The sequence below is a fragment of the Mustelus asterias genome, chromosome X (assembly GCF_964213995.1).
Source record: "Mustelus asterias chromosome X, sMusAst1.hap1.1, whole genome shotgun sequence".
Taxonomy (NCBI): Eukaryota; Metazoa; Chordata; class Chondrichthyes; order Carcharhiniformes; family Triakidae; genus Mustelus; species Mustelus asterias.
Window position 1 is genome coordinate 4,992,021 of NC_135834.1, and position 22,129 is coordinate 5,014,149.

Below are 22,129 nucleotides of genomic sequence, written 5' to 3' on the forward strand. Positions count from 1 at the left end.
CCCAACAGTGTGGTCTACCGAGCCTGCACTGACAACAATTCCACCCAGGCCCTATCCTCGTAGCCCCACGTATTACCCTGCTAACCCCCCTGACACTAAGGGACAATTTATCATAGCCAATCAACCTAACCCGTACATCTTTGGATTGGAGATATTAGGTCAGGTGACCAAAAGTTTGGTCAAAGAGGTAGGTTTTGAGGAGTGTCTTAAAGGACAGTAAGAAGTCTCTCAACACCAAGTTAAAGTCCAACAGGTTTATTTGGAATCACGAGCTTTTGGAGCGCTGCTCCTTCATCAGGTAGTGACTCACCTGATGAAGGAGCAGCGCTCTGAAAGCTCGTGATTCCAAATAAACCTGTTGGACTTTAACTTGGTGTTGAGAGACTTCTTGCTGTGCCCACCCCAATCCAACACCGGCATCTCCACCTCATGTCTTAAGGGAGGCAAGGGAAGTAGAAGAGGCGGATGTTTAGGGAGGGAATTCTGGAGCATAGGGCCTGACCAACTGAAGGCACCAGCTACAAATGGTAGCACGATTTTCATAGAATCATACAGTGCAGAAGAGGCCCTTTGGCCCATCGAGTCTGCACCAACACACTAGAAACACCTGAACCCCCATCCAATCCCACTTGCCAGCACTTGGCCCATAGCCCTGAATGTTATGATGTGCCAAGTGCTCATCCAGGTACTTTTTAAAGGATGTGAGGCATCCCGCCTCCACCACCCTCACAGGCAGCGCATTCCACACCCTCACCACCCTCTGGGTAAAGTTTTTCCTCACATGCCCCCTAAACTCCCACCCCTCACCTTGAACCTGTGTCCCCTCGTGACTGACCCTTCAACTAAGGGGAACAGCTGCTCCTTATCCACTCTGTCCATGTCCCTCATAATCCTGTACACCTCGATCAGGTCACCCCTCAGTCTTCTCTGCTCCAGAGAAAACAACCCAAGCCTATCCAACCTCTCTTCATAACTTAAATGTTCCATCCCAGGCAGTATCCTGGTGAATCTCCTCTGCACCCCCTCCAGTGTGACCACATCCTTCCTATAATGTGGCGACCAGAACTGTACACAGTGCTCCAGCTGTGGCCTCACCAAAGTTCTATACAAATCTCCAATTTTAAAATTGGGGAAGCTTGAGAGCTGGAATTAGAGTACCAATATCCCAGAGGTTTGTAGGGCTAGAGGAGATTATTGTGCTAGGGAAGAGCCAAGAGGGATTTGAAAACCGGGATGAGAATTTTTAAGCAGGAGCTGGCGAGGGTCAGTGAGCATGGAGCTGGTGGGTGAACGGGATTTGGTGCATATCGAGACGTGGGCAGCAACATTATAGATGACCTCCAGTTAATGGATGCTGGCCTTTGGGAGGTTAGCCAAGAGTATGCTAGAATAGGCCAGTCTACATGCAACAAAAGGCATGGATGAGGATATTGGTAACCGAAGAGTGAGGCAGGACTGGAGTCGGGGAATGTTATGAAGGTGGGAATGGGTGGTCTTGGTAACCGTGTAACTGTGATGGTGAGCTCATCTCTGGCATCCAAAATAACAAAGTTGTGAACGGTCTGGTTCCGCCTCCATCACCAGCAAGAGGGATGGACAGAGCGCGGAGTTTGTGACAGGAGCCAAAAACAATGGCTTCCATTTTCCCCATATTCAATTGGAGCAAATATCTGTTCATCCCGCACTGGATGTTGGGTAATCGCTGCAACTAATTGAGAGGTAATGAAGTACAGTCAGGTGAAGAAACGTGGTGCCGTCAGCGTGCGTTTGGAAACGGATGTGTTTCTCTTTCGACCTCGAGGAGAAAGAGAGAATTGTGTGTAATCCAAGCAATACTTGATATCTCCCTGTAGATCATTTTAATTTAATATATCCCTGGGTTCAGTGATCCAGTGGAGATTACTGTGAACTGGGGGGAAATAAGAGCTGGAAAGGCTGCTGCATAAATACAATTATTGGCACCAATATCTTCCATATGGGCTGATTCTCACTCCAGTAAAATAATTGCACTTCTTAAATCTTAGAAAATGTGCATACTTCTGGCCGTACAAATCTTTCTCTAGCTTCCACTAAAATAGAAATAACTCAAAACTAGAACCTGTCTGAACATTTACATTTGTAATCCATTCACATCTGATCATTGGGTGCAGTTAAGCAACACTGACTGCCAGTGGCTAGAGGCTGTGTAATATCAGTGACCAGTCTACATTTACTGACACGATGCAAGAGAGCCAGTGCTTTATCCCGCACACAAGCCCCCCTCAGAGGGGGAATGTTTGAATTGCCTTTCTTCCCAAAATTAGACGTTGTCATCAGTCGCAACCCGGCGCAGGCCCTCTGCTCCCTTGACTGCCCCTCGGCTGTGGGTCCTGTGCCCCCTTGACTACCCAAGCTGCTGTCTTGACCGACTTGGCAAAAAACAACTTCAGCCTCTTTTCACATGTTCCTTCTTAACAAATGCAAGTCCTGTCTTCTCCGTCATCCCTGGTTCAAAACCTTGAACTCTCTCCCGGCACTCTTGTGTGCACCTTCATGTGGACTGCAGTGATTCAAAATAGCTCATCACCACCTTCTCAAAGGCAATTCTGGATGGGGTCTGTTCTGCCTTTGATTAGAATGTGGCTGATCTGTATCTTGACTCCATTTACTTACTTTGGACCTGTAATCCTGTCCCCTTGGCCAAGATAAATCAATCTATTTCAGTTCTGAAATATTCAATTGAGCACCAGCCTTAGCCACTCTTTCCAGGGGGGAGTGTTCCAGATTTCCACAATGCGGACGTGCTACCTTTTATTACCCCCTGAACCGGTTCTGCCCCCTTGTTCTAGACTCTCCCACCAGAGGGCAGTAGTTGCTTCCTATCAACCCCTTCAGCTATCTTAAGCACATCAATCAAATCATCGCCTAATCTTCTATATTCAAGTGAATGCAAACCTAGGGTGGGATTTTCCAGCCCAGCTGCCGCCGTGATCCTGCCAAAAGTCAATGGACTTCTGCGGTGGATCCCATCCCTAGTCTATGCAAACTGTCCTCCCAATTTAACCCATTCTGGTGAATCTGCACTGTACCCCTCTCCAAAGCCAATATATCCTTACTAAAGTGCAATGCCCAGCCTCCATTTTATAGCTGCCATTCAGAACGTAGATTTTGTGACATGTCCCCACACAGCTCATGCTTTTTCCACCCCCCCCCCCCCCCCCCACTCCAGAGTCCAGCCCAGCAGCATTAACATCTAACTGAATCAAGGAGGCCATTCGGCCCATCAAGTCTGCACTGACCACAATCCCACCCAGGCCCGATCCCCATAACCGCATGCATTTACCCGAGCTAGCCCCCCTGACACTAAGGGACAATTTAGATGGCCAATCCACCTAACCTGCACATCTTTGTGAATTTCCTCCGGGTGCTCTGATTTCCTCCCATACTCCACAGACACTGGAAGAATGTGCAAACTCCACACAGACAGTGACCCAAGCCGGAATCGAACCCGGGTCCCTGGTGCTGTGAGGCAGCAGTGCTAACCACTGTGCGACTGTGTTGCTAATTGGATTGCAAAAGATCTAAATTGGTAAACTAATTGGCAAATCTGATTGGCCTGAAAAGTCTGGACACATTAACTGGGAATTGCCTGATTGCCCGAGCTGCTGGTTGGGCCAGAGGTTTCGGAGAGTGGTGCTTGGAGGAACTGTAGGCTTTACCTTGTGGAAAAGAGCGGAGCAAACTACCATAGGCACCAAAATGGACAGCAGAACTCTGGGAATGTGAATGGCAAGCTCTCCTGCATAGCCTCTGGTTCACAGCCAGCAAGCAAGCATCAGCTGGCAAATCGCTACCAGCCACTTGCAGCAGCAAGGAGCTGGGGTGGGCCATGCCTCTTGAAGGGACAATATTGCTGGGGGAGGTGGAGAGGAGAAACCCAGTTCCAAGACTGGGAGCAGAAGGGACTGTTGCGCTCGCATAATTTGCTGTTAAAGAAATATTGCAGGAAGAGGAGAAATTGTGCAGCAATGCTGTAATAACTCTGACCTCCTGTATCAGCGTCATCACCCACTCCCTATTCCGGCATTGATTGCTAGTTGGGGCTTCTCTGACTATCCTGGGTGGTGGTTGCTCCTGTGGATCTATAATGTGAGTGACTGCATATGTACATAGCTTGTTGTCCTGTGACTTTGGAGGTTCCTGCCTCCTGCACTGGTAGCGGACGGTTGTGTGCTGGACGCTCTTCACTCCACTTGCAGCGGCTCAAACGATGTGGCCGTCTTTGACAGCAAATATTTCTCTCTCCCAATTTTTGTGGCCCTCGAGAAAGATGCTAGTGCTGCAGCGTGGAATGCCAGTCTGCATTTTTACCTTTCTGTTCAGCTCCCAGCCATGTAGCTCTTGAATTGGAGACCCACAACCTTGCTGCTCTTCCAGTTACTTCAGTATGTGATGGGATGTTAGCTAACTCAAACACAGAAAAAGAAATAGCACTGTGATCATCCTTCAATGCAATCTCATGTAGCAAAGTACTGCATTTTATTCAAGAACTGCTCGTGACTATTTATGAACTCTGTTGACACGATGACTATAACATTTACTTTGGGCTGAATATCCAGTCTCACTTTTTATACTCCACTCACATCTCCCCCCATTTTTCTTACAAACCTTCCATTATGACCCTCTCTTTCTTCCTCATGTTCATGTAGCTTTCTCTTAAATACATCGACATTATTCACTTAAACCCCCTCCTGTGGTAGCGAGTTCCACATAACACGTCATTCTTTGGGTGAAGTTTCTTCTGAATTCCCTGTTGGATTTAGAATCCTACAGAGCGGAAAGAGGCCATTCGGCCCATCGAGCCTGCACCAGCAACAATCCCACCCAGGCCCTAGCCCTGTAACCCCACGTATTTACCCTGTTACTCTCCCCAGCGGAAGGGGCAATTTAGCCTGGTCAATCCACCTAACCTGCACACCTTTGGACTGTGGAAGGAAACTTGAGCACCCGGAGGAAACCCACGCAGACACGGGGAGAACTTGCAAACTCCATAGTCACCTGAGGCTGGAGTTGAATCTGGGTCCCTGGCGCTGAGGCGGCAGTGCTAACCACTGTGCTGTCTGTTTATTAATGACCACCTTACTTTGATGGCGTCTAGTTATGCTCTTCCCCAAGAGAGGAAACATTCTCTCTCTATCCACTCCCATCAAAACCTTCCATAATATTAAGGATCTCAAGGTCACCCTCAAGTATTTTTTCCAAGAGATAAGAGACCCAGCCTGTCGATCCTTTCCTGATGTGTAAACCCAATACATTTCTGGTATTATGCTTGTCAACTTTCTCTGCACTTTCTCCAGTGCCCCTCTGTCCTTTTGTATACTCTGGCGACCAGCGCTGCATGCTGTATTCAAGGTTCGAGAAACATAGTGCTTGGGTTTGCTTTGTTACGGCCTTGCTAAAGTTTGGCACAACTTTGTGCTTGGTGCAGCTGTATTCTGATCCCCTTGTTCCTCGACCCCACCTATTCACAGACCTTCCAAGTAATAAGTGGCCTCCATTTCTCCCTGCCAAAACATATAATAATTTAGCCGTGACTTTAACTCTGCTGCTGTTTGCCCACTCTGCAAGTTTAATAATGTCCTCTCGTCAGTTTAGATTTCAAAAGGAATAATCTCACTTGACCAACCTTATTGATTTTTGTTTGTGTGTAGAGTAGCCAATGTAAAGGGGGTTATGCAAACTATCTGGATTTTCAAAAGGCCTTCAATAAGGTGCCCTGTTATAGACTGATGAATAATAATTGTCCTAAATCATTTCTCCTTTTAAATTAAAACATTGCTTTACCTAATCAGTCAGAGTTTATTCCCTTCCCCCTACCAACCACTGAGTTATCGATCAGACTTTTAGTTTGCGCTCCGGGTTGAGAACTTTTTAAAAATGTATTTAATTATTGCTAGGTTAAAATCCTGGACCCCTGTACCTATGCGGCACAGTGGTTAGCACTGCTGCCTCACAGCGCCATGGACCCGGGTTCGATTCCCGGCTTGGGTCACTGTCTGTGTGGAGTCTGCACATTCTCCCCGTGTCTGCGTGGGTTTCCTCCAGGTGCTCCGGTTTCCTCCCACAGCCCAAAGATGTGTAGGTTAGGTGCACTGATCATGCTAAATTCTCCCTCAGTGTATCCGAGCAGGCGACTCGGGGATTTTCACAGTAACTGCACAGTAAGTCTACTTGTGACACTAATAAAAAATAAACTTAAACTTGTACCATACAGACTGCAGCAGCTCACCACCACCTTCTCAAACGGGCAAATACATGTTGGGTGGCATCCACATCTGATATAACTTCAGGCATTTAAAATTTTAAAAAATGGTAATTTATCAGTGTGAGTAATTTCCCTGATGTTGGAGATTTGTGCTCCACCTTCTCAAAAGCACCAAGATGGGCAACATTATTGTTGGCCTTGCCAGTGACAGCCCCATCCTGTAAATGTATTTTTAAGAAGGTATTGTTTTGAAAATTAAAATGCTCTATAGCAGCCTGGTGAGTACTTTTCCTGATGTTGGCAATTCTGTTTCCCCTCTTGCAGTTGTCCCTTGTCACTTTTTTTTTGGTTTATATCCAATTCAATCCAATCGAAGTCCAATTCAAAGTCTCAGCAAGTGAGACATTCCCGATCCAAGCTGACAAGGCAGGCCTCTCGCTTCCTGTCCTGGGCTTGATCGCCATGATCCAAGCTGATTGGAGCAGGCATTGCACCTCCTCCAAGGCTTGATCTCATTTGCATCTTAGCCAAAAGGCCGAGATGCCGCTTTAAAAAATTGTTTCAAATGAAGCCTCAGTGTAACCTCACGACTTCAACCAAGTGCAGGATGCCAAAACTACACTTGATCCTAGCCAAAAGGCCAAGAAGTGATTCTTGTCACTTGCTGCACCATCCAGCCCTATTTTGCTGATGATTCAACTTCAATGTCGGATCAACTTCCTCTGGGTCATCTGCTTTGCTCAACATTTTCATTCCTCTCGCGTTGTAACAGCTGAATCATTCTTTTTTTTAAAAAAAATCTGTCCCTTTGGTGAAGCAGTCAAAATCTCATTTAATTTCTCAAAGTTTCTTATCTCTCGGGTCTAAACAACTCTTGCCTTTGACTCCTTCAGCCATTTGGCATTCTTCAGCTCTTGTCCAAGTAGTTTCCTGTCACCCAAAAGTTTGGCTTTCTCTTGGTCACTGCACACTCCTGTTCAATAACACAAATTGTGTGTGCATGCGCATTCGCTGTCAACCCTGGCTTGGGCGTCATTTTATCATTGAAACTGTCTACATTAACTTTGTTGGGCTCCACTTGTCTACTTCCCTCCTTCAAGGAGACACTGCAGTGCTGCCACTGGTAGGAGGGGGCAATTACAGTGAGTGCACTCAAACATTTTCATTTATGTACTGTGTGGACCCCAGATCAAGAGATTACATCTCTGCATCTTGATCCGATTATCCGCTGCGTTTTAACCATTCTCCATCTGGAAGCTATAAATCAATTTGCTGTTGGCTAACTATGTGCAACAAATTGAAAAAATTCAGTACATCCAGTTTTCTTAATGTCGGCTGCTGCTTATTGCAAAAATTGCTTCTCGTGAATCACCGCATTCTTGCTCTAATTCCCTCTCTCCCAAAGCTGTACCTGCCTTTCCTCTGCCCTGCAATCTGCAGTTTTCCTGACTCGCATCATCATCCTCCTTGGCATTCTTTTCAACCGTGGTCCTATCCTGCACCATACGGGCAGATAGATCTAGCTCTGTGCATTTTGTGAGCCGTATGGAAGGCATCTAATTTTGCTGCAGCTTGCGATAGGGAGTTGTGCTAGCAATGCAACCTGCCCCCAGAAGTTTGGTTCTTTTCAGGGGGGTTGGTGACAGTGGGAGAGTTGTCCTTCTGTTTATCGCATTCACGTGCCAAATGCCTGCATCTGATCCTTGCTGTCCGCAACATGGCTGTACTTGATGTTCGCTGAGACTCCCCTTTACCTGGGCCAGTTTGGCACTGGGTGTCTGCTCGTTTAGAGTCTGCCAAAATTAATTTTGTGCATGAGTCTTGTACAGTTGAGATTTTCCTTTCAACAACCTGGGCCGAATTGGAGCCCTTGTTCCTGAGATCCAAACTAGCGTGGGATGCACTGCACCATCCAGTCCCTGGAATATACGGACTTTTATGTTCTCATTGGTTCCAAGGGTCAATAATGCATTGTTTCTCTACTTGAGTCATTGGTAGGGCCATTTTACCTCTAGTAGCTCCAAGGTTGGCACTGAAGTAAATTGAAAATTACAGAATTACTCATCTCCCAATTATACTTGGTGATAATGATACAAAACCAAAATACTCTGCTGAGATTCTTGGGGGGAAAACCCCTCAGAAAATGTTGGGAATGCATAACAGGTTTGGCAGCATCTAAAATGGTTTGTGTTTCAAATCTGTAACACCTAGTCAGATTGGGTTACAGACCTGACCAGGTTAACTCTGTTTCTCTCTCCAAAAGATGCATTTCTGTTTTAATCTCCCGACTCATTATTCAAGTTGCATGGGTTCGGGTAGTGAAAGGAGTTTGGTCTTGTCAGGTTTGTGGACGGCCGGTTGCTATTGCCGACTGCCTGAGTCACTGCCGCAGTTTGTAGCGACTGGAATGGGAAGTCACTGGGCACTATTTGGAAATTGCAGCTTTTTTAAAATGGTGGGTTTTTGAAATTTGTTTTCTTTCCACTGGCAAATGGAAGCTCGATCGCAGTTTGATTTGAGTGCCAGGTCGTGCTAAAATAAAGCTTGGGGCATCCTAGTGGTTATGGGGAAAAACCCAGAGGCAGTCCCATCAGAGCGGCATGGTGGCACAGTGGTTAGCACTGCTGCATCACAGTGCCAGGGACCTGGGTTTAATTCCAGCCTTGGGTCACTGTCTGTGTGGAGTTTCCTCCGGGGGTTCCGGTTTCCTCCCACAGTCCAAAGATGTGTAGGTTAGGTGGATTGGCCATGCTAAATCACCCCTTAGTCCAAAGATGTGCAGGTTAGGTGGATTGGCCATGCTAAATCACCCCTTCGTCCAAAGATGTGCAGGTTTGGTGGATTGCCCATAGTCCAAAGATGTGTCAGTTAGGTGGATTAACTGTTTTCAATTGCCCCTTAGTGTCAGGGCAAATGCGAGGGGTTATGGGGCTAGGGCCTGGGTGAGATTGTTGTCAGTGCGGACGTGATGGCCTGAATGGCCTCCTTCTGCACTGTAGGGATTCTATAAGTTATTTTATTTGGGTACTTTGCCCCCCCCCACAATCAGATGTAAGAATTCTCTTGGAACTGCCTTCCTCCTAAAACGACACCTTGTGGTTGCTCAATCTTGGGTGATGCAGGGTTTTGACAAGTGCATCCATTTCCAGAATGGTTTCAAAGAATTGTGTGTTTTATATGGATTGAGATGGACGGGGGCATTTTGAATTGCCCACCTCTCTGCTGCCACCACCAGATTATACAGTTGCCTTTCCTGTCAGGCTGCTAATTTGACATCGTTTGAATATTTGGAAAAGCAAATTCACCTTACTTGGCTTCCACCTTGAATTCCGAACCCTTGCCCCGAACACACTCCCCAGTGTATGGCCTCATTGTCCTGTTCAATCCTGTGCTAAATCTCGAATCCTCTTTCCTATCCATTATTAAATGCATATTTCCACCTCCATACCATTGCCTGTACTATTTCCCTCACTGCAATGCTTATCTTTGCTTTCATTGCCTCCTGCCTGTAAACTTCTCCAATACCCCTTGACCTCCACTGCCTCCCAGCTCCTCCCAAGCTGCAGTCTGTTCCACAGTAAGACACACTCGCCGATAACCTTGGTGAACTCTATTGGCTCCTTGCCTAATGATGGGTCAAATTCAGAACCTGTTGTCTCCATTTACAAATTGTCCGACCCTACCTCTTGCAGCCTTCTCCAGTGCCAAGTCCCAGTTTACCCTTCGTGGCCCTCCTCACTCTTGCCGCCTTTGCCGTCCTTCTGGTGGCCTTCACTCAGTCTCACAGCTTTCAGCCATTCATTTCCTACCTGGAGTTCTCTCCCCAAACCGCTTTACTTTGATTCATTCCTGTCTTTGCTGAAACCCCCCCCCCAGCAGCAGTGCAAGATCTGTGACGTTACAAAGTGCAACACAAATGTAAGCTCTTATTGAAGTTCTGATGATTTACTGGGTGTGACTGAGAGCTGAATTTCAAAGAATCCTCCAGTGCAGAAGGACCATTTGACCCATCGAGTCTGCACTGTCAACAATCCCACCTAGGCCCTATCCCTACATATTTACCTTGCTAATCCCCTAACACTAAGGGGCAATTTAGCATGGCCAATTAACCTAGCCCGCACATCTCTTTCGGACCGGGGCACCCGGAGGAAACCGGTGGGGAGAATGTGCAGACTCCACACAGACAGTGACTCAAGCCGGGAATCGAACCCGGGCCCTTGACACTGTGAGGAACAGTGCACAGTTTGCGTGCACAGTTCGAGGAGTAGGGTTTTAGAAGCATGTGGCGACTCTCATCACTGATCTGATCTTTATGTTTTGCCTCATTTTCTTCCAGTCTGTCTGTCATCATTACTTGCTAATCAAAACACACACCAATGGGTAAAATGGTAAAGTTCTTTGCAAAGAAATGGTACAGAATGCAAAGTTTTTACGTTTTAACAAAAACTTGTCAAATGCTAAAAGGAAGGAATGAAATACTGATATTAGATGAAGGTACCAGACCCTGTATCCAGAAATCCGTGTGCTGGATTGGGGAATTGTATGGAATTTGGGTCCTCTGCCAAGCATCTAAATATAAAGCATGAAAGGGTTTTGTTCAAATTGCTACCCGGGGCACCAGCTTCGACTGAGGCCGGTTTTCTGCTGCTTCCGGATTTTGGGATGTCGTATAAGGGGTCCGGTACCTGTACACGTTATATTTCTTCTGCAGAGGTTAATCTGGTAAATGCTTTAATGTTACATCTCTAAATTCAAACTCCCTTGTTTTCAGGTTCTGCGGGTGTTCCATTGTTCCCTTCCCCTTTGAACGAACCCTTCACTGTGTCGTTAGCCAATGCAGCCATTACCACTACTGTGCCAGGTATGCCCAGCTTGATGGTGCAGTTAGACTTCCTTGTGAATAACCCATTGGTGTTTAGCAGTTGCACCGTATTCTGTACATGTTACATGGTATGTTCTGCACAAGGGGGGACACGTTGGCACAGTGGTTAGCACTGCTGCCTCACAGCACTAGGGACCCAGGTTCGATTCCCAGCTTGGGTCACTGTGCGGAGTTTGCACATTCTCCCCGTACCTGCATGGGTTTCCTCCCACAGTCCAAAGATGTGTAGGTCAGGTGGATTAGCCGTGGTAAATTGCCCCTTAGTGTCAAAGATGCCTAGGTTAGGTGGACTAATACATGGAGTTACAGGGATAGGACCTGGGTAAATTGCTGAGTTGGTGCAGACCTGATGGGCTGAATGGTCTCCTTCTGCACTGCAGGGATTCTCTGTTCATTTAAGCTGCTTATCTTTATTTGTGACCTTTTAAGAATATAACATAAGAACTAGGAGCAGGAGTAGGCCATCTGGCCCCTCGAGCCTGCTCCACCATTCAATAAGATCATGGCTGATCTTTTTGTGGACTCAGCTCCACTTACCCGCCCGCTCACCCTAACCCTTAATTCCTTTACTGTTCAAAAATGTATCTATCCTTGCCTTAAAAACATTCAATGAGGTAGCCTCAACTGCTTCATCAGGCAGGGAATTCCACAGATTCACAACCCTTTGTGTGAAGAAGTTCCTCCTCAACTCAGTCCGAATTTTCCTCCCCTTATTTTGAGGCTATGCCCCCTAGTTCTAGTTTCACCCGCCGGTGGAAGCAACTTCCCTGCTTCTATCTTGTCTATTCCCTTCATAATTGCATATGTTTGTATAAGATCTCTCCTCATTCTTCTAAATTCCAATGAGTATAGCCCCAGTCTACTCGGTCTCTCCTCTGCCCTCCTTTTGCTGCTGACTGATTGTAGAGTCGGTTATTAGCCACTTGCTTTGGGTCTTTGTCCTTCCCATGTGGAGCTTCTCTTTTTGTTGTTATCCAAAGTGTTGCTACATCAAAGCGATTTTCCCCCATCCCTCGTGTTGACCTCACTTTTGCCTTGCTGTGGAAAAAGAGATGTGGGGGATAGAAAGTCGCTTTGGCAGATGAGGGAATTAAGGAATGGCTTTACCCTCTACCCATTTTTTTAGTTTGTCTTTCAACCCCATTATATAGAACTACATAGCCTGTTTCCATATTGTGATTGCTATTTGGCCCATCTAATGTGTTTATCATGAGTAATCCTAATCCCATGTGTCTACCTTGTTCCCATGTCGCATTATTTCTTCATTCGACCACCTAACTCCTCTATTCGTGAATTTAGAGTTCTCAAATGCAAGCTCTTTGGTTCTATCTACCTCTCTCCTTTCTCCTTCATCAAACCATCCTGTATTCTCTGAAAGCACACCCATTACTGAGTTGTACGCAATGTAATTAACTGATCTGTTACCTCTACAATCCTGTGTTTAATATTTTTGATCCAGCTATTTCCTCTTGTCTCATTCTCATTTATTTGTATCAAGCCTCTCGGCCTCATGCTCTCTGCTTTGGTTTTAGATTTCTAATGTCTTTATTTCTCCATGATATTCTGGAACTTTAGCTGGTCTCCTTTTTAATCTATAATGTTGTCATTTTTTTTTCAAAATCCCTCGAGTGGCGCAAGAAGGATCTTGTGCCACTCAAGTGCTGCCTCACAATGCCAGGGACCCGGGTTCGATTCCCAGCTTGGGTCACTGTCTGTGTGGAGTCTGCACATTCTCCCCGTGTCTGCGTGGGTTTCCTCTGGGTGCTCCGGTTTCCTCCCACAGTCCAAAGATGTGTAGGTTAGGTGGATTGACCCGAACAGGCACCGGAGTGTGGCGACTAGGGGAATTTCACAGTAACGTCATTGCAGTGTTAATGTAAGCTTTACTTGTGACTAATAAATAAACTTTACTTTTGCTTTACTTTGATCGATAGCCCTGAATGCCAATTTCTCTCTCCACCTCAACTCACTGCTTCTGTTTTCTATTTGAACCCTGACCCTGTGATGGTCCACGGCTCCCAAGCTGCCCATCTGCAGTAACTCATTTGCCTAATTATTTCATAACTAGCTCGAGAAATACTTCCTTTCTTTGTAGGTATACAAACCAACTGTTTGAGGAAGGAGCTCTGTACTCTGCAGAAACTCCGCTCCTTTTTCCCTGTTTTCTCCCTCTATGGCCCAATCTGGACATGGGTGGTCTCTCATCTCTCCACACTTGTCCACGAGGCGCACCTCCTGCTCCCTCAACCGTATTCTCACTAAACTGTTGACTAATTTCTATTCCTGGTCCTCATTAGCCGATCTCTCTCTCTCTCTCTTAGTACTACACACCCCGCCTTTCAAATTTGCTGTTATCACCCATCTTAAAAAAAAAAATCCCTTGATGCCTCCCTCCTTGCCAACTTCTGCCCCATCTCCAACTCCCTTTCCCCTCCAGTATGTGAATGTGCTGCCAACTCAACTGTGCCCATCCTGGACCTCCATGTTGCTTTGTAGCTCTACCCATATTGATTCTGCATCTTGGTTCCCTGATTCTTTCTCACTAACGTCTGCACCTCGTCCATTATCATCACGGCGACCCAATCTCCTAATCCACGTTGCCTATCTTCTATCAAGTCAAATCTCTTGGAATATTTAGTTCCCAACTTTGGCCATTCCGTAATCTCACTTGCAGAAGCTCCCTGTTTTCCCAAGTGAACGTCGGCCCCTCCAATCCCGGGCCCTGCGGGGAACCGCGCATTGCTGACTGTGCTGCCATTGTTGTGTCTCAGTCAACTGAGATGCTGCTGCTCCCCATCCTCTTGCTAACCGGATTCTTCTCGTTTCCTAGGCAGTGGTGCGCCTCTGACTATTGCAAGGTCGCGCTCCAACCTGGAGCTGCGCAGGGCACGAGACTTATAGATGCAGGGAGGATGTTCCCGATGGTGGGGGACTCCAGAACCAGGGGTCACAATCTGAGGATTCGGGGTAGACTATTTAGGACGGAGGCGAGGAGATATCTTTTCACCCAAAGAGCCTGTGGAATTCATTCCCACAGGAAGTGGTTGATGCCAAAACATTGAATGTATTCAAGAGGTGGCTGGATATAGCACTTGGGGCGAATGGGATCAAAGGGAGAAAGCAGGATTAGGCTATTGAGTTGGATGATCAGCCATGATGGTGTTGAATGGCGGAGCAGGCTCGAAGGGCTGAATGGCCTCCTGCTCCTATCTTCTGTGTTTGAGACCAAGTTGAATAAGGAACTCTGACCCACTTCTCTTCGTGCTGACCTTTACAATGTTAGACTTTTAGAAACTGAACCACCATTCAGAATGAGCCTTAATTCCCCTCCAGCGAGCATGCAGATATACCTATCGAACTTTGATATGTGCAGTTCTTTTTTTAAAAAATCTCTGCTTTTTCACACCCCAGGAAGTAACTGGGTAGCGAATGGGTTTTCTGTGACCTGTTTGAATGGTGACTGCTGTATTATAGTGGTGCTACCGTGCATTTGTATCCTCCCCATTCTTAGTGAATGTGTGGGGGGGGTTTTGCCAACAGGAGAGTGAAACTCTCTCCAGCCACCTTGCAGCACAGCAGGGGACTGAATGCAATGCAAATCGGTTTTGAATTTGAGCCCAGGCAGTTGTGCAAATGCAGCACGTTTGAGCATTTCTCTCTGCCGACGACGGCACAGTGGTTAGCACTGTTGCTTCACAGCTCCAGGTACCCGGGTTCGATTCCTGGCTCGGGTCACTGTCTGTGTGGAGTCTGCACGTTCTCCCCCGTGTCTGCGTGGGTTTCCTCCGGGTGCTCTGGTTTCCCCTCTCAGTCTGAAAGACGTGCTGGTCAGATGAATTGGCCGTGCTAAATTCTCCCTCAGTGTACCCGAACAGGAGTGTGGCGACTCGGGGATTTTAACAGTAACTTCATTGCAGTGTTAATGCAAGCCTACTTGTGACACTAATAAATAAATAAGCTACTAAACGAAACAGTATTGCGACAGGAGAGAACTGAACTGATGGAACGGGTTCCACCTGAACCGATAAACTTAAACCTCCGATTCCATGCATTGTTTTTTTCTCTCTCCAGGTCTGATAACTGCGCCGCCTGCGTTTACCAACCTACCGAATTTTCCAAACCTAAATGTGGCTTTTCCCAATCTTGCTGTGGGGTCGCTGCCAGGTTTAGGTGGGAATCCTGTCGCCACGTCCACAGGTAAATGTGTATCTGTGTATTGCTGTGTGATGTGGGGCGTGGCAGAGGAATGGAATATTCTGTTTAGGAACCGCTGACGGGTACAGCCCAATCCGAGTGGGTCACTTCATCCTTTTTTTTTTTGGGTAACCCAACATCAAATTATGCAGCGGCCATTCTGGTTTTGGCGAATGGCTGCCTGATAATTGTGAAGCTTAAGAATCAAACTAGCAAGAAAAGAAGCTAAGACTCTAGTCTCCAATGCTGTATTTGTTTATGGAAGGATGTAGTGTTGTCCATCGATTGCTTTTTGATTTGATTTATTATTGTCCCATGTATTGGGATACAGTGAAAAGTATTGTTTCTTGTGCGCTATAGGCAAAGCATACTGTTCATAGAGTACATCGGGGAGAAGGAAAGGAGAGGGTGCAGAATGTAGTGTTACAGTTACAGATAGGGTGTAGAGAAAGATCAACTTAATATTTGATTTGATTTATTATCGTCATGTATATTGGGATACAGTGAAAAGTATTGTTTCTTGCGCGCTATACAGACAAAGCATACCGTTCATAGAGGAAAAAAAGGAGTGTGTAGAATGTAGTGTTACAGTCATAGCTAGGGTGCAGAGAAAAATCAACTTGATGCGAGGTAGGTCCATTCAAAAGTCTGACAGCAGCAGGGAAGAAGCTGTTCTTGAGCCGGTTGGTACGTGACCTCAGACTTTTGTATCTTTTTCCTGACGGAAGAAGGTAGAAGAGAGAATGTCCGGGGTGCGTTGGGTCCTTAATTATGCTGGCTGCTTTTCCGAGGCAGCGGGAAGTGTAGACAGAGTCAATGGATGGGAGGCTGGTTTGCATGATGGATTGGGCTACATTCACGACCGTTTGTAGTTTCTTGTGGTTTTGGGCAGAGCAGGAGCCATACCAAGCTTGCAACGATGCAAGCATGGAATGAGCATGTGCGAGTCAGCCATTTTATTACACCTAATTGGCTTACTTATCATTTCAACTGATGTGTGATGGAGCCATTGACGCATTCCTTTTTTTTTTATTGGATTGACCAGTGGTTGAAAACTGCGTTTTATGATTTTAGAATTGATCTTGGTCACTGGGGGCTGACAGCAGTAAACGTTGCATCGCGGCAGGGAGAGAGAGTTCGATCTTGTAAAACTTGCCTTTTAATTTGAAATATACTCTATGTATTTTTAAGCGGAAGATGGGCTGAGGAGTGGCCGAACTCTTTAGAATTGTGAAGCAGTTCGATGAAGTCAACTTCAAAATGTCTCCCCTGTTGGGGGAGAACAAAATGAGGGGTCATAAGTATAGGATGGTCACTAATAAATCTAACCGGGAATGTTGGAAAATATTCCTTAGAGGGTGGTGATATTGTGGAACTTTCCACTCCAAGCAGTAGCTGGAAGCGAATAACATGGGTGCATTTTAGGGGAAGCTAGGTAAACGCACCAGGGAGAAAAGAATAGAAGGGTGGCACAGTGGGTTAGCACTGCTGCCTCACAGCGCCAAGGACCCAGGTTCAATTCCGGCCTCCGTCTGTGTGGAGTTTGCACTTTCTCCCGTGTCTGCGTGGGTTTCCTCCGGGTGCTCAGGTTTCCTCCCACAGTCTGAAAGACATGCTGGTTAGGTGCATTGGCCGTGCTAAATTGACCCGAGTGTCAGGGGGATTAGTAGGGTAAATATGTGGGGTTACTGGAATAGGGTCTGGGTGGGATTGTGGTCAGTGCAGACTCTGGTACAAATGGCCTCCTTCTGCACTGTAGGGATTCTATGATATTCTATGAAACCCACGCAGACACGGGGAGAACGTGCAAACTCCACACAGTTACCTCAGGCCAGAATTGAACCCGGGTCCCTGGTGCTGAGAGGTAGCAGTGCTAACCACTGTGCCAGCTTGCCGCCCCCAGTTTACCAGACTAATACCTGCAATGGGTGGGTTGTCTTACGAGGAAAAGTTGGGCAGGCTCGGTTTGTATCTGCTGCAGTTAGAAGAGTGACATGATTGAAACATATATGATCCTGAGGGGTACTGACAGGGTGGATGTGGAGAGGATGTTTCCTTTTGCGGGAGAATCTAGATCGAGGGGGTCACTGTTTAAAAATGAGTCGCCCATTTAAAACCGTTTTCTGAAGGTAGAGTGGCTCTGGAACTCTTCCTCAAAAGGCAGTGATCACAGCCTTTGCATGTAAGACGGAGGTAGATAGATCCTTGATAAACGAGAGAGTGAAAGCTTAACACTGGTAGGTGGGAGGCTTCTACAATCCAATCAGCCATGATCTTATTGAATGACGGGCAGACTTGGAGGTCCAAGTGGCCTACTCCTGCTCCTAATACATGTGCAGTAGGGTGAGAGGAGGTGTCTATGGGGCATAAACACTGATATATATATTTCCTCCCACACACCAAAGGTGTGTAAGTTAGGTCTTGCTGATGTAGATGAGTTAGAACCATAGAAAATTACAGCTCAGAAACAGGCCTTTTGGCCCTTCTTGTCTGTGCCGAACCATTTTATGCCTCGTCCCACTGACCTGCACTTGGACCATATCCCTCCACACCCCTCTCATCCATGAACCCGTCCAAGTTTTTCTTAAATGTTAAAAGTGACCCTGCATTTACCACTTTATCCGGCAGCTCATTCCACACTCCCACCACTCTCTGCGTGAAGAAGCCCCCCCTAATATTCCCTTTAAACTTTTCTCCTTTCACCCTTAACCCATGCCCTCTGGTTTTTTTCTCCCCGAGCCTCAGCGGAAAAAGCCTGCTTGCATTCACTCTATCTATACCCATCAAAATCTTATACACCTCTATCAAATCTCCCCTCAATCTTCTAAGCTCCAGGGAATAAAGTCCCAACCTATTCAATCTCTCTCTCTAACTCAGCTTCTCAAGTCCCGGCAACATCCTTGTGAACCTTCTCTGCACTCTTTCAATCTCATTTACATCCTTCCTGTAACTAGGTGACCAAAACTGTACATAATACTCCAAATTCGGCCTCACCAATGCCTTATACAACCTTACCATAACACTCCAACTTTTATACTCGATACTCCGATTTATAAAGGCCAATGTACCAAAGGCACTCTTTACGACCCTATCCACCTGTGACGTCACTTTTAGGGAACTCTGTACCTGTATTCCCAGATCCCTCTGTTCAACTGCACTCTTCAGAGTCCTACCATTTACCCTGTACGTTCTTATTTGGTTTGTCCTTCCAAAGTGCAATATCTCACACTTGTCTGCGTTAAATTCCATTTGCCATTTTTCAGCCCATTTTTCTAGTTGGTCCAAATCCCTCTGCAAGCTTTGAAAACCTTCCTCATTGAGTTGGATTGATTCTGTGCTGCACACCTTTTGTGCAGTTCTGACTAATTTCAAATGTAGATCAATTTTCCTAGTCTTAAATTCAAGTCCAAGACCTTTAGCACTGACTGAATGTAGTCCCATGGTGGTAGATGTCTGTGCCCTGGCCTGAAGGATTGAGTAAAATGTAGGGGGGTTTTCACAGTAACATAATTGCAGTGTTGATGTAAGCCTACTTATGACACTAATAAATAAACTTTAAAATGTGGTTGCTTGTGAGATTGATACAGCAGTGGTAGGTCCACCATCCACACTTGCTGGGTGAAGTCTGCACGATCTGATCCACAATGTCTATTTGCATCTTATTCCTCTGATTGTGCTGACACTTCAATTTCCTTCCTGCTGCCCATAATTCTGTTTCCTCAGCCGGCTAGCACTTGTTCAGAGCATCGTTGAAGTCCAAATCATTTATCTGTACCCAAGGAAAAACCTTAAATGGGCTCATCGAGTCCAGATTGATGTGAAAATCTCTGCTGATATGCAGTGGAGTTTGATTTGTCTAAATCCAGTGACTAATCTGCAAGGTCCACAGTGGAAAACTAAAGCTGATTTGGCACTAAATGGCTAATTCCCTCAAGAGGGGCCACAAGGTGACAGCTGTGGGAAATGGTATGCTGGTAACAGTATCCGGAGCTTCTGAGGCCGTGTGTCGAGTGTCGTGCCGGGGGAGCTTAGGCAGTCCCGAGCACATTTATTTTAAAGCCAGTAAGCACACCGTAGATGTGGATGCATTTAATCATTGTGTTCTTAGACTGGTTTGCAAGTTGTGGCACCTGGATTTAGCTCTCTGCCCTACTCTCGCTGACATGAGAGTCGGTGTTTGAGCGGGGAAATGTCACAGCTGCTTAACCTTGGAGCGAAGTGACTTCACTCCGTACAAGTTCCAGGCAATGACCACCTCCAACGAGAGAGAATCTCTCTCTTGACTTCCATTGACATGACCATTATTGAATCCCCCACTATCGACATCCTGGGGGGGCAGGGGGGGGGGGGGGGGGGTTACCATTGACCAGAAACTGAACTGGACCCAGCCCCACACATACTGTGGCTACAAGAGCAGGTCAGAGGCTGGGAATCCTGCAGTGAGTAACTCACCACCTGACTCCCCAAAGCCTGTCCACCATCTACAAGGCACAAGTCAGGAGTGTGATGGAATACTCCCCACTTGCCTGGATGGTGCAGCTCCAACAACACTCAAGAAGCTCAACACCATCCAGAACAAAGCAGCCCCGCTTGATTGGCCCCCCATCCAGCACTCTGGCACCAAAGCACCATGTAGAAGAACAAGCAGCAGATACCTGGGAACACCACCACCTGCAAGTTCACCTCCAAGTCACTCACCATCCTGACTTAGAAATATATCAACGTTTCTTCACTGTCGCTGGGTCAAAATCCTGGAGCTCCTTCCATAACAGCACTGTTGGTGTATCTACACCACATGGACTGACTGATGTCCAATAACAATCCTGGAACTCCCTCCCTAACAGCACTGTGGGTGTACCTACACCACATGGACTGACTGATGTCCAATAACAATCCTGGAACTCCCTCCCTAACAGCACTGTGGGTGTACCGACACCACATGGACTGACTGATGTCCAATAACAATCCTGGAACTCCCTCCCTAATAGCACTGTGGGTGTACCTACACCACATGGACTGACTGGTGTCCAATAACAATCCTGGAAGTCCCTCCCTAACAGCACTGTGGGTGTACCGACACCACATGGACTGACTGGTGTCCAATAACAATCCTGGAACTCCCTCCCTAACAGCACAGTGGGTGTACCTACACCACAGGGACTTCAGCGGGTTCAAGATGGCGGCTCACCACCTTCTTGAGGGCAATTGGGGACAGACAAACTAGTCAGCGACACGCACATCCCACGAATGAATGAATTTTTAAAAAATTCACATGCATCTTCCTGAGAAGATGCGAAACATTTCTTGTGCATTGATGCTTGCTACCCATAATTCATTTATTCCACAAGAGGCTTTCTGTTTTAGCGAGCTAGTTGCGTCTGTTGCGTTTACCCTCGGATGTACAGAATGTCAAGTCAAAGTACTCTCCTAGCTGATTAAAAATGAATATTCCATGCTCTCAGCAGGCGTCACTTCATTTGCCCTGTTTCTTTTCTCGAGATACTGTTATACTGTAAGCACATCTTCCAAATCAGCTCTGAAAAGCTGCATGCTGCTGGCTCTTAATGCACCTTTGTGAATAATGCTTGTCACTTTGAATTTGTGATGCGATACCTCTTCTCGAGGCAGTAATCCTGCTATCACAGGGCAGAATTCCTTTTGACCTTGAATTTGCGTTGTGGCTTGATGGTTCCAAGTGTTTTATATATGCGTGTGAAGTTCCCCACTGTGTAATTTTTATTTGTGGTATGTGCCTAAACCTTTACTCCGGTTCACGATAACCTCCAGGTTCCGGAGGTGTTCTTTCCTAAACCAGGGGCAAAGCAGTGATCAAGACTGGTATATCTTAGGTAACTGTACGTGCATGCACTGGAAGTTGTACAGGATATCCAATCCTGCTCTTGCGGGATAAATGTCAGTCCATATGCTTCAGGCTGTAACAAGAAGTTCTGTTTATTATAAGAACTGTATATTAAAAAATAAACGATTTTGCATTTGGGATTTGCCCCTTCCCTCATTTTAGACTGGTTCTGAAATTAAAATGTGCTGCGATTCTGGAATTCTGTTTAAACTGTCTTTGTTCATTATTCCGTCCCTTTCCATTTCAAAGTTATTGTCGCCACCCTCTCTGGTTTCCTCTCACAGTCTGAAAGACGTGCTGGTTAGGTGCATCGGCCATGCTAAATTCTCCCTCAGTGTACCCGAACAGGAGTGTGGCGACTGGGGGATTTTAACAGTAACTTCATTGCAGTGTTAATGTAAGCCTACTTGTGACACTAATAAATAAACTAAAAAAAACTCCAGTGAATATAATCCTAACCACTGGGCAGATCTTCAGGTGCAAACTGACATCCTCACATGTAATGAGCCAGCTTCATATAAAAATTGATATGCCTATAAAAACTTTAAAGGTTGGCACAGTGGTTAGCACTGCTGCCTCACAGCACCAGGGACCCGGGTTCGATTCCTGGCCTTGGGTCACTGTCTGTGTGGAGTTTGCACATTCTCCTTGTGTCTGCGTGGGTTTCCTCCGGGTGCTCCGGTTTCCTCCCACACTCCAAAGATGTGTGGGTTAGAATGTTTGCATTGACCCGAACAGGTACCGGAGTGTGGCGACTAGGGAAATTTCACAGTAATTTCATTGCAGTGTTAATGTAAGTCTGCCTTGTGACTAATAAATAAACTTTCCTTTTACTTGAGATGTGTAGGTTCGGCGGATTGGCCAGGCCCCTTAATGTCAGAGGGATTAGTGAGGTAAATATGTGGGGTTACGGGGATGGGGCCTGGATGAGATTGTGGTCGGTGCAGGC

The 22,129-nt window shown here is 46.4% G+C and overlaps 1 protein-coding gene and 1 non-coding gene across 5 annotated transcripts in view; one reads left to right on the top strand and one right to left on the bottom strand.

The window, feature by feature from the left end:
- The window catches only part of LOC144481893 (Golgi reassembly-stacking protein 2-like), a 739,438-nt gene that overhangs the window by 24,933 nt on the left and 692,376 nt on the right, over window positions 1-22,129 (top strand). For 3 of the 4 annotated variants that reach the window (XR_013495796.1, XR_013495797.1, XM_078201056.1), the window contains exons 8-9: window positions 11,016-11,105; window positions 15,198-15,323. Coding sequence is in view for 2 of the 4 variants with exons in the window: in XM_078201056.1 (XP_078057182.1) it covers window positions 11,016-11,105; window positions 15,198-15,323 (216 nt within the window). In the remaining 2 variants the exon portion in view is untranslated. The remainder of the gene's footprint in view (window positions 1-11,015; window positions 11,106-15,197; window positions 15,324-22,129) is intronic. The other variant, XM_078201057.1, reaches the window with a different exon arrangement.
- Window positions 6,707-6,896, bottom strand: LOC144482046 (U2 spliceosomal RNA). The gene has a single exon (XR_013495848.1). It is a non-coding gene; the product is annotated as a U2 spliceosomal RNA (small nuclear RNA).